The sequence below is a fragment of the Haliotis rufescens genome, unplaced genomic scaffold (assembly GCF_023055435.1).
Source record: "Haliotis rufescens isolate VD_foot unplaced genomic scaffold, xgHalRufe1.0.p SCAF_6, whole genome shotgun sequence".
Taxonomy (NCBI): domain Eukaryota; kingdom Metazoa; phylum Mollusca; class Gastropoda; order Lepetellida; family Haliotidae; genus Haliotis; species Haliotis rufescens.
Window position 1 is genome coordinate 56717509 of NW_025964334.1, and position 12851 is coordinate 56730359.

The 12851-nt window shown below is 40.3% G+C and overlaps 2 protein-coding genes across 4 annotated transcripts in view; both read left to right on the forward strand.

The window, feature by feature from the left end:
- The window catches only part of LOC124146893, a 54074-nt gene extending 48941 nt beyond the window's left edge, over nt 1-5133 (forward strand). Inside the window, exons 31-36 of the mRNA XM_046517433.2 lie at nt 304-489; nt 1430-1570; nt 1949-2277; nt 3017-3122; nt 3720-3805; nt 4675-5133. Of these exons, the coding sequence (XP_046373389.2) occupies nt 304-489; nt 1430-1570; nt 1949-2277; nt 3017-3122; nt 3720-3805; nt 4675-4713 (887 nt within the window). The 3' untranslated portion in view covers nt 4714-5133. The remainder of the gene's footprint in view (nt 1-303; nt 490-1429; nt 1571-1948; nt 2278-3016; nt 3123-3719; nt 3806-4674) is intronic.
- A 6277-nt stretch (nt 5134-11410) lies between these two features.
- LOC124146845 overlaps nt 11411-12851 on the forward strand; it is a 61647-nt gene continuing 60206 nt past the window's right edge. For 2 of the 3 annotated variants that reach the window (XM_048386700.1, XM_048386702.1), the window contains exon 1: nt 11411-11712. In XM_048386700.1, coding sequence (XP_048242657.1) covers nt 11640-11712 — 73 coding nt within the window. In that variant the 5' untranslated portion in view covers nt 11411-11639. Of the gene's footprint in view, nt 11713-11966; nt 11993-12851 lie in introns of all 3 variants that reach the window. The other variant, XM_048386701.1, reaches the window with a different exon arrangement.

The following is a 12851-nucleotide window of genomic DNA, read 5'->3' on the forward strand; positions in this document are numbered from 1 at the left end:
TGTCATTTCTGTAGGTTAATATACGTGACAAAACTCCTTCCATGGTCATAAGAAATCTTTGCTAGACGCAGAGTCCACTATAAAGCTTTTAAACGGTTTTATGGTTTCATGTCGAGGGTTTCAGCCATTTCCAAATTTGAAGCAACAGTGACCAACATGTTGATGCAAGCTCCTTTCTTGACTTGTACCACATGTTTCATATAATCATGGAAACGTTTTGTCCCTTATGTATGCACACCCAGAAGAAGGATTAGAAACCCAGAGGGATAACAATTGATCAGCATACCTCTGATTCATTTTCAGAGAAGTGCACAGGTGCGTGTAAGGCAAATTACAAGATGGAGGGAAGTTGCAGGTCATACTGGAAGTGTGGCCAGAACAGGACTGAGGCCAGATGTTGTCCCAAGGGGTTCAGTTTCACTGCAGATGAAGGCTGTCGTGCTAACTTCTACTGTGAGGATGTGTGTCCAACTCCCTACATTGCTCGAGGTAAGGCGTGGTACAAATGGGGAAGAACAGTTATCAATGTACGACTACGGATACATTGTTAGACAATATGAACAGAAAATACTCTTCTTTATAGAATAAACATGTTTGTTTGTTTTTTTGTTGTTTAACGCCGCATATGCTATACAGCTATATGACGGCGGTCTGTAAAATAATCGAGTCTGGACCAGACAATCCAGTGATTGACAGCATGAGCATCGATCCACGTAATTGGGATGGATGACATGTATCAACCAAGTCAGCGAGCCTGACCACCCGATCCCGTTATTCGCCTTTTACGACAAGCATAGTCGCCTTTTACGGCAAGTATGGGGTGCTGAAGACCTATTCTACCCCGGAATCTTCAAGGGTTTCCTCGTCAAGTAGTCCTGTTAAGTCTTCCAAAGGCATTTAGAAGTGTTACACATAAAGAAGAGAATTTATGGATGTCAACTTCTTTATTGTGAGGAACACAACGTTTGGGAGTATATGCCTACTCCTTAATCATTCACCTGATGAAGGAATAAGCATATACTCCCAAACTCCGAAGTTGGGGTCCATAAATTAGTCCTACATTGGACAAAATATTGACATGTTGTAGTGTTTGCTTGTATGGCTGCAAATGTTCTTTCATACAGTCACAACACCCACTGTACACAGAGGCATCAGTAGAAGCATTACCAACACCAGTTTTCATTATATTGCATTTTAGCATCTTAGAAAAAAAATTCACTTGTGAGGCCGCGATGTGAAGAAATATTGGCATTGTCCGTTAGAAGCGGACATTGTTTATTTACAAAAACATTTAACGTCATTCATTATGTTATGTTATTCAGTAAGTCATTACCCAATTGGTCGTTTGGAAGATCAAATGGTTTATATATACTTGACTATTTTAGCGCACGTTTTCGGGAACATTGACATTTGAGTACGATTTTTACAGAGGTATGTGATAAGCGGCAGAGTTGGAACAATGCGACAGAATATAACTTCTTCGTCGGCAACCTTGGATGGCAACAGGCCACGTGTGCATCGAGAACAGCATTCGACCTTCTGGATTGCGGTTGTGTTGAGACAGCTCAAGGTACACAATTCCACCCTGTTCTCAGTACCATACTGTCATAGTGATAGTCTCAACACTAAAATCTGCTGTTTGGTTTTGGCTTATGTCTTCGTATGTAAAGAGAATTAAAAATATCAGAAAGAGCAATCCTATGCCTGATATGTACGTACACTGAGGGTGAAAAAAAATAGGATATTCATGAAATGTGTATTAACAGTGATAAAATCAAATACACCCATTTTCTTCATTTTGTCAATCTCAAAGGTATGGCCATGTATAGCACGCTCTGTGCCGTGAATCAGGTATTTGTCTTTGTCATAATGAGACTTTTCGATCATGTTTGTTCCCATTGCAATATTTAGTCTTCATGTATGATTGGTCCAACCACGCATATTTCAGACACCTGCGTTGCAAGTAATGAAGAAAGCTTCACTTCAACAGCAATACCCTCTTGGTTGAATGTGAGCAACGTTGTCGTATCTGGTAGCATGGCTCGCTTCCTCCAGAACAGTCTCATGAATCTCGACGTCAAGGTAAAATCGACCGAGTGTCCTGTTCTGAAGCTGACATTCCGGGAATCAGCAGCTGTTACTGGACGTCGAGTTCTTGCAAGCAGCAGTGATTGTAAAGAAGGCAACACCTTACTCGTCGTAGCTGATGATGCCGGCATACAGTTTGAAACAGTGTCGTGGTACGGACACGTCTCCAGGATGTTCATGTCAACACAGGTAAGGCACAACTGAATAATAACTGGCTTCCATTCCGTAAACGCGCCCGTATCCACTTACATATCGTCTACCAGCTCCATACACAATAACGACTCTTTCCTCTCAAGATGAAACGTCATGATATAACTTAAAATAATGTTCAAAACCACTTTGAAGCCGAAGGACACAGGAGGTAAGGGGCAGCTTTGTCCCACTGGCAAGTCAAATTTTACATTTGCAAAAAAACTTGTAATGAATATTATGACGCATGTTCAATTAGTGATAAGTAGCCTCTTTTCGTGTCTTACACTTTGCTAGTCTTCGCTTTCTGGTCCAAGTACACACGAATGGCTTGAATGAGCGATAAGACCTATGTTTCCAAATTCAGGAGATATTCTATTTTGAGCATGAGCGTGACCAAGATGATTTCATTACGTTATGTTTGTACTCTCCTTATCTACAGCTCCTAGGATAATCGAATTTGCTTTTGTTCAAGTTTTCAAACCTGCTTCCTTCCAAACTTTAAACATCAGCCTTTGCGATACATTTTAACGTTACCAAATGCATTTAGTGTTGGTTGTTATAAATCCAAAACATGCCTGTGTCTTAACCAGCAACATCTAGTTCTAATTCATACGATCATACTTTCTTTGAGTGTTGCTATTGTTTTAGATTATGCAGATCCTATGTGCCATAAAGGGCCATTGTCACACCACTCTCACTACTGTAGTAATATATCAAAACGTGTTTTCCCGATTAGGGCATTCCTAGAAGCCAGCTGAAGACAGTGAGTGTGCTGTATAAAGACAACTATCTGATCGGTGTGATTGAGAGCGACAACGTCAAATACATTTCACAGTTGCATGGGAAGTCCAGTCATTGGATATATCTTGGTTTTATATCAATTTCAGATATTATGAACGGCCACCCGTAGAGCAGTACATGCTGACTCTGGTGTCATCAGACCCGTGAAGATTCCGGGGTAGAATAGGTCTTCAGCAACCCATGCTTGTCGTAAAAGGTGACTATGCTTGTCGTAAAAGGCGACTAAGGGATCGGGTGGTCAGGCTCGCTGACTTGGTTGATGCATGTCATCGATCCCAATTGCGCGGATCGATGCTCATGATGTCAATTACTGGATTGTTTGGTCCAGACTCGATTATTTACAGACCACCGTCATATAGCTGGAATATTGCTGAGTGCGGCGTTAAACAAGAAACAAACAAACAAACAAACACTAAGTTTCAGTGATCCATTCATATAATTTTCCTCACTATTTTGCCTTTCATTAGTAATGGAATCCGTTTCGGAAGATAATCGAGACTTAAAATTCTCTGGGGTTGGCGTTTTGGATTTATATTTCTGTTGAAATATACGTATGCATGCTTTGTTGTAGGCTTTTAAAATTCCCATTCCTCCGATATAATTTGGGATTTCAAAATTATTCATTTCCCACTTTTCAGCCCCTGACGTGAGCATCATGGCGTGTGGTCTCACTATAGGATCTGATGGGACCTCGAGTACAGCCTTTGTTGGCGACGTAGACATGGTAGGTAGATAGACCCGTTCATAGATAATGTATTAGATTAAAACAAGCTATTCCTAACTTCTTAGACACTGAAGACGTTCATATTTACTGTCGATATAATGATGGTATATTTATGGGCATTGTACATGTTGGCATGGTAGGTTCATAGATACTGTAGGTATATTGATGGTATATATATATATATATATATATATATATATATATATATATATATATATATGTATATATATACCATGCCCACCTCTGCTGTAGATGTAAAGATAGATGCTTGGAAAGAGCATGAAATAAACATCTTATCGACACTTTGAATGATCAGTAATTCCCAAAATTCCCGCATTATTGGATTTGATTGAATATCGTGGGACATTAAATTGTCACTCAGCAAACAAAATCGCAAAATCAGAAAGATTGAATTTTTGGCTTGGAACCTTTAGTTCCAGTGGGGAGACAATAATGCCTCAATGTATAGGTCCAAATTCATTGTTATATGCATTAGTATATACATTTCAGCTATTAGCTCTTTGTAGAATACTATCGTGTTTCTTCACAAAATGTATTGCCATACATCCTTTGCATATTGTAATAACCATGACTTTGCATTTTGTAACCTGTAACTCTACAAATAAAAAAAATTATTTTAAAATGCCTACAGACAATGACTGAAAAAGAGGTACTCTTCTATAGATATTAGCATCTGGGAGATGCTGGTAGTAGTTTTGATATTGTCGGAATTGTTAAATGGACTCTTTCAGAATTTCTTCATAATACGGAGAGTGTTTTGTCACACTGATTTAATTTTATACCATACACTATCTATCCGTTTTTTTAAGGATGTTTCACACGTATTACATATTAATTCTTTATTGCAGGTGTCGATATACAAATGTGTTCCTGGAAACCTCATCTGAAGCAGCTGAAACCACCATATGAGATTGATGCAGAGGATGCTACCATCGACTATAACTACCTTCAATACAACCTTTTTTCGATTTGTCCACAACACATATGGAATTTAAGGACAGCTAAGTAGTAAGACGGCAGTGTCAAGGTGTCTCATCTGGAGTTCAAATGGCTGAATCAAGCCGATATCTTCCTCTTTGTATCAGTTCTTAACGGAGGGTTTACCGAAGTGGTAAATATCACCGAACTGGATCTCCTGAGGACTTTCCTCCTGTATTAAAACGACACAATGTAATTGGACTGAACTACTAAAAAACATTAATTAAAACACAACTGATAAATCAGTAAATGAGAGCGTAATATGGAATTAATTTACAATTTTGTACATACTGTAAATGTATCTGGTGTACATGTTGAGTGTATTTGTCGAGATAACATTAAAAAAATATTCAAAGAATTCGTCGTTTGTCATTTTAGGTTCACTGTATTATTGTAACAAGAACAAACTCCGCCTCACCCAAAATACTAGTTAGCAAAGACCTGTTACCATTACTGTTATTTTTTAGCGCTTCGTGAGTTAAGGTTCTTTGTCGATTCCATCTTTTACTTGTTTCAAGGACTTCTGACATGCATACCTCTTGTAAGATGGTAGTGTTTCAACTGGGAGAGACAACTATCTTTTCAACTTGGAGAAAATATGGGTTGATTTATTTTTTCAAACTACTTCAATATTTTAGCCAGATGACTGGCATTTAGGGAACCATTTTAATTGTCGACTGTTCTTGACTGGTACTCGATTGTTTCGAATTAGATATTATTAGGTGTCGATTCTCAAATTGAAACAATATGTTAACCCAGAAATCTGTGCGTTAAGAACCCAGTGTGAAACCAACAAACAACCAGCAAGCGGTTTACAATCAATAAATGTATTACAAAAATTAACAAGGTTTACACATATACACGGTATTACACAATACAAATTACTGCGTTGCACATTAGAGTCGTAGTACAATATTCAATGGAAATAAATAATATGATAGCAGTGGTCAGTATCAATACACAAAAATAGTGGTGAAAGCGAAAGTCAGTGATATTAATGTATATTCACCCGGCGGCGACAGTGGTCAAGCTTCCCAGATGGGCTAGGCAGGGAATCAGGGATAATGAGCGATCCTCACATGAAAGCTGGTACCGAAGCGATTAAATGAGTGCGAGATCCGTTAGCACGCTATTGTCCCCTTATTTACAACCTACGCAGCCACTGGAATGTTCCACACAGTGCCCTCCCCAATCCATCGGGACTAGAACATAAAAGTCATTCCCATAACATACTATCACCGTCCGCGGTATACCGGACCGGAAGTTTACACAAGCATCTAAATATAGTAATTTCCTGACGACTGGTCACTGTCCAAATACAATGCAATGAGCGTCTACCGAATCTCAACCAAAAACAATGTAACACAGTTACAATCACTGTTAAACAATAAAATGCACTGCCATATAACAATATCGGTAAGTACATGGTTAAAGACGTTAAAGCGTTTTGAGGTACATGTACCATCAAGCATGCCCTTCCTTGGGGCTCAATGAGCGTCATACAGCTCTTGCTGTAAAGTTGTTTGATCATTCAATGCATCAGCAAAGCTTTTAATTGTCTTTATTTTCGACATGTGAAGAAAATGTCCAAATGGGACGCACCAGGGACGAAAATGTTATCCACTTGTACCATATGTTACCGTGGCATTTTTAGATGCACTATTGACTGACCACTGCATGACATTGTGCTTGTGACGGGTGTCTGTTGTGGAAGAGGACACGCTCGCCTTTTCACGAACACCGTGTGTCTTCATTATTTGATTTGAGAAATAAACGACGAGTGGGAGTTGCTTATCGTACAATAAAAGACTGCAGGGAAAATAAACCATAAGGGGCACAGCCGCGAGGGGTTTATTCTCCCTGCAGTCTTTTATTGTACGATAAACAACAACCACGAGTTGTTTATTTCTTATATGAGATATCAACATTATGTACAGCCAAGATTGACATCAATCACTCATATATAAGTTTAATCTTCCATATGCATTTAATCATGTACATGAGAAAACTGTTCACCAATTATCATCAAATAACAGTTGGACACTAATTGAACAGAGTTCACCCTCAGAAGGGGGTTCACTTTAATAACACAGACTATACCAAGCGATCAAGCGATTTGTGTCTCTTAATCCCCTACTATCCACCATAACAGCATTTGGAGTGAGGGCATAGTGAGGTTAAACCACCCTCACCTGTTCAAACTTACGACCCAGTCGTCACTATGAACTCTCCTCTCATATTACTGTTTCAAAGCGGGGTTCATCTCCACTCAAACACACGGCAATTGAAAGACTCAATTAAGTAGGCTGTGCTCACGGTTAGTTGAGGGGTGGGGCTGGGAGGAGCGCACGGTGGCCAACAAGTTGTCTAAAGCGCCGCACTTCCCTGTGCAGCGTTGCGTTCCTTGAACACACCAGAAACAAGTGCTCGAATTCCTGTTCCAGATTTGTGAGCACCATGCCCGTTACCCGTGCTTGTTACACCTGGGACCTGCCTCACTACGGGATTTCCTCACACAGCAGGCTGACACGCCGTGATAAATACTGTAAAAAGCGATGTTAAACCCAACTCACTCACTCACGGTTAATGCTCCCGTGACGATGAGAAAGTTGTACGTTAATGATCATCTTTAATCCCTTGGGCATTGATAGAAGGCAATATGTTGATCCACTTTGGTTCTCCTCATCTCTTTATTGGCAAGTCTTTGTATATACAGTAAACTACGGTTATAACGAACACGCTTATAACAAACTGACGGATATAACGAACTTACTTTTTGGCCCCGACTACTTGCTGTAGTCATGCTATATATGTACTTATAACGAACTACGGTTTTAACGAACTAAAATTAGTAGTCTCCTTGAGTTCGTTATAACCGTAGTTTACTGTAAATAGATTTTAAAACCCGGGAAATGCTTCCACACCTTTATGTTTTCTTTACAGTGATTGAATATAGTTTAACGCCGCTTTTATCAAAACTCCAGCAATATCACGGTGGGGGACACCAGAAATGAGCTTCACACATTGTACCCATGTCGGGAATCGAATCCGGGTCTTCGGCGTGCAAGCGAACGTTTTAACCACTAGGATACCCGACCGCCCCTTTTCTTTCCAGAATTAAGATAAGATCACAGATTTAATAAAGGCTTTTTTTACTGTGTGTTTGTCAGATCGTGACTTTTGTCAGCATTCAGTTGACCGTCGTTTGACACGGATGTGGGACGCTTACAAAGTGATCCTGTTACGTCTTATCTTATTCTTCTGCTGTCGTTACTCGGCTAACGAAACTGAAGACCAGCCACCCCTCTTGCGTAATAAAGAATACATAATTCCTTTCAGCACAGTGTCACACCCACACACCCACGTTTTTGTTATTATTCTGCATCACTTAACGCTTGATCGGTTGGTGACAAAACCGTCTCTAGACGAGTATCTTTACTTAATATAATCACCAGAAATCTGTTACCCGTGAAGATTCCGGGGTAGAATAGGTCTTCAGCAACCCTTACATACCGTAAAAGGCGACTATGCTTGTCGTAAAAGGCGACTAACGGGATCGGGTGGTCAGGCTCTCTGACTTGGTTGATGCATGGCATCCATCCCAATTGCGTGGGTCGATGCTCATAATGTCAATCACTGGATTGTCTGGTCCAGACTCGATTATTTTACAGACCGCCGTCATATAGCTGGAATATAGCTGAGTTTGGCGTTAAACAACAAATAAAAAATCAACAACAAAAAATCTACTCTTTATGGAATTCATTGTTACCGTATTCAATGTGTACGAATCTGGCAGCACAGTCGATAAACGTGCAGCACTTTCAACAGTTATGGATAGAGAGTGGGATGAGTGCGAGGTCTGTCTTTCGTTGTCAGCCGTTGCGAGGTCAGTCGTTGCCGTAGTTAACACGGTAAAAGAGAGAGAGAGAAGGTCAGTCTTTGCCGTAGTTAACACGGTAAAAGAGAGAGAGAGAAGGTCAGTCGTTGCCGTAGTTAACACGGTAAAAGAGAGAGAGAAGGTCAGTCGTTGCCGTAGTTAACACGGTAAAAGAGAGAGAGAGAAGGTCAGTCGTTGCCGTAGTTAACACGGTAAAAGAGAGAGAGAGAAGGTCAGTCGTTGCCGTAGTTAACACGGTAAAAGAGAGAGAGATAAGGTCAGTCTTTGCCGTAGTTAACACGGTAAAAGAGAGAGAGATTAGGTCAGTCGTTGCCGTAGTTAACACGGTAAAAGAGAGAGAGAGAAGGTCAGTCTTCTTTAGCAGATTGTCCCGACGTTCATGTTTGACGTGTCACTCGACGACGTGACTCAAGGATTAACAGTCTGACTATTCATCGGTCGCCGACACGCCGGCGTAAGCAATATACTACATACACAGATTCCCATGGTATTGTGTTTGCTATGTAGTAAAAGGGATATTCCCCTCTCCGGCGCAAGTGTACATATTCATTTGCTGAACTATATGATCCTTCTTTGTCAGAACCGGTCAAGGCTTTATGAAGATGGCGTTCTTGGCATGAGGGGTTCATTATGGCGATAGCCATAAATTGGGAAATCCCAGCAAGCTAAGATCTGCGTAGAAACCCATTACCTTCTAGGGCAGACGGGGCGCTATTGTGTTGGTGAACTTTCGAACCAGTGCAAAAATCCACAGAAATGGTCTGAGTATGTCGACGTGTTTCATTATGATTCATGTCAAATCAGTAGTGATCCCCACGGCCATGTCAGCCTTTATCGATACCATTTCATAACATATCTCTCACAGTCTAAATATTCCTCTTACGATCACGATTCCATTGTAGAAAGAATATTACTCACGGTAGCGAAAGTATTGACACTTTCTGTGTTTGGAGATGGACATTGGTGCTTAGGTATATAGTTTGTTTACCGACTCAGTGAATCCATTCATGTTAATCACTTCAGGGCTCGTATGTTTGCCTAGTCCTGCCCATAAACTGTTATTTATGTGTGGGACATTGTACATAATATTCATATTCTATGTAATATTCAGACTGTCGGTTTTCGTATAATTTATGCACATACCACAGTCGAAGGAAATCGTATGAAGTAAACCCTCCAGAAAGGTTTTGAGGAGATGTGAAGATAATCTTGTTTTCGGCTGACATTTGATATTTAAGTAAATATATAAAGTCAACGCTTTAGATTAATTATATTAAGGAAAATGGCGGTAAAAACTATATGAAAGGATTACGGAAAATCAGTGATGACACCAGTTCGCTAAAGGGTAGGGATGTCCTGCTCTACCGGTAGCACCGCCACTGTCACAGTTTGCATAAACAGGAACCATTTGTTTGTTTGTGTTTTTTGTTTGTTTAAATTGGCAATCAATTGGATGGTAGATGTTTAGCCTTATTACTATACATCCACAGACCTATATTCTACACAAATCTACACCCCCCACCCCCCCCCCCCCCCACCCCCCCACCCCCCACCCCACCCCCGGGGGTATCCGTCACAAACACATGCAAAGGCAAGTCAACTGTTTACCTCATAAAACCCGATCACACATGTAACAAATCAAAATGCAGAATTGCATCTGACATTTATCAAGCTAAACTGAGGCTTTGAGTGTTGTAACCCTTATCAAATATCTTTGAGCAAGAGTCATATGACACTCTTTCAATTCATGGTAGAACAAGCGTGCTAGATTGTATTTTAAAAGTTGTGAATTGTAGACACCAAGGGCTTGAGCTGCAGGACTATTGCTCGGCATGATGGAAAAGTTGACTATTGGGAGGTCTCCCCACTTCATATTTTAGTCATTATGGATCTTTACACGTACATTATTGTGAAACAGATGAGGCGGTTTTCACTGGTTTGAATAATGTCTAGTTTCCGTGAATTAGTGGGATGGAAAGACATGTCTTTCCGTTTGTAAATACAGAAATGGTAATAAGTTGTTCCGTGGCGTACCCGAGCTCGCAAGTTTCATCAATTTGGGTAACGTTTACTGCCAGGGCACCGTTGCACAAAGCGACCTTAGGGCTACGCCTATCGTAAGTCTATGTTAAAGTATAGTAAACTACGGTTATGACGAACACACTTATAACGAAATGACCGATATAACGAACTTATTTTTAGTCCCGGCCACTTGTATGTATGTTGCATATATGCTTATAACGAACTACGGTTATAACGAACTAAAATTAGTGGTCCCTTTGAGTTCGTTATAACCGTAGTTTACTGTATGTGAGTTACGATCGTGTTAGTGCTAAGATCGCATTGTGCAACGGGACCCAGGCTTTTCAATATGCCTTCGGACTCCTCCCACATGGAGTTGACACGTCATGATATACTGGAACGCGGCGTAAAACACACCTCACTCACATACGTACATAGAGAATCTATATACGTAACTGTCGTGGAGGTGACAACGCAACAGGATGAAGCATACATGAAGCGTGTGATCCGGGTATCATTTTGTGCTTATACAAAACCACCAAGACTGTTCGTCAACCGCTTTATGACAAACACCATTCGCATTTGCCAGTCAAGCGTTCATTGTGTATCCTTTACGCGTGTGCAGGAAGGCAAATTCGTGCTTGCCGAGCTGTATACAATATATATTTAAACCATGCCCCGATTCTTTTCAACCCATTCTAGTCCGCAGAATACAAAGATGAAAGGGTGCGATATGTATTCAATTTGATCTGGAAGTCAATGGGCTACGTACCACAATGTATGAAGTTTGCCAGTTGCTCTTAAACTGAGAACAGGGCGCCGTACGTGTGTCTTATACTTGACATGTGTGGTTTAGCTGTGTGGTATAGCTGTGTACTTGGAACATAGTTCGTAAACATACCGGAATCTAGACAGATGGATCTCTCTGGATTTATATTTCGGATTGTGTTCCCGTGTTTGATTGCTGCCTCCTGTGGGGAGAAACAAGGTATGTGGTATACGCTAGTGCTGCTGCCTCCTATATTTAGAAACAAGGTATGTGGTATATGCTAGTGCTGCGGCCTCTTATGTTGAGAAACAAGGTATGTGGTATACGGTAGTGCTGCTGCCTCCTATGTTGAGAAACAAGGTATGTGGTATACGATATTGGTGCTACCTCCTACAGAAGAAACAAGGTATGTGGTATACGCTAGTGCTATTAACCCCTTCGGAAGAAACAAAGTATGTGGTATACGCTAGTGCTGCTGCCTCCTATGGGGAGAAACAAGGTATGCAGTATACGCTAGTGCTGCTGCCTCCTATGTTAAGAAACAATATATGTCATATTGGGGATATGTGTCATAATGGGGCAACAGTCGGGGTTTATTTTTTGTCTCTACAAATGTTTGAATTAATTGTTATGCAGCCTTTATCTATTCTAGGGAACTCTAATGACTGCTGAATAATCTTGTTGTCAAGAGCAGTTTTGACGGGAAACCCGTTCTACCCGTTTTCCAAAAGGACAGACAATAATAGACAGGTCTCCACTGCGACCTTTACTTGTAGCCACGCTTGAAGTGCTCGTGGAAGGCTAGTAAACATTATTGTATGAAGTATTAGTCCAATTTAACCAATATGCTCAGAAATGGCAAAACATACATCTCATAAACTAACGAAGCAGTTGAAACATACTACCTGTTAATTAGTAATCATCTATTTCTTGTAAACAAATATTTATAATCTCCCTCTCAGTTTGAGAAGACGACATATCCTACACAACCTGCCTGTCCTCACCTATGAAAACTATAACTTGTGTTAATACTGTCATATATATATACATGTTAATACCTACACTTGTAACAGTATACATGAAATGGAATAATAAAAAAATAAAAAAAGTATTTAAAGTCTATCTACATTTCACAAAATGGAGTCAGCCATGTTTTTCATATGGTTCAAGATACAGAGTTATAAAATGATATACGAATCATAGATGTGTATTGATGAGAACCTGTTCCATTGTTGACGTCACACAGACGTCGTTGACAGAATGACGTAATAGTAGCTGATGACGTCCCAAGTGTTGTCCTGTTGATAATTTTAGGTTACTCGAAACTATTGTCAGCAGAGAAGAAAATACATATATCT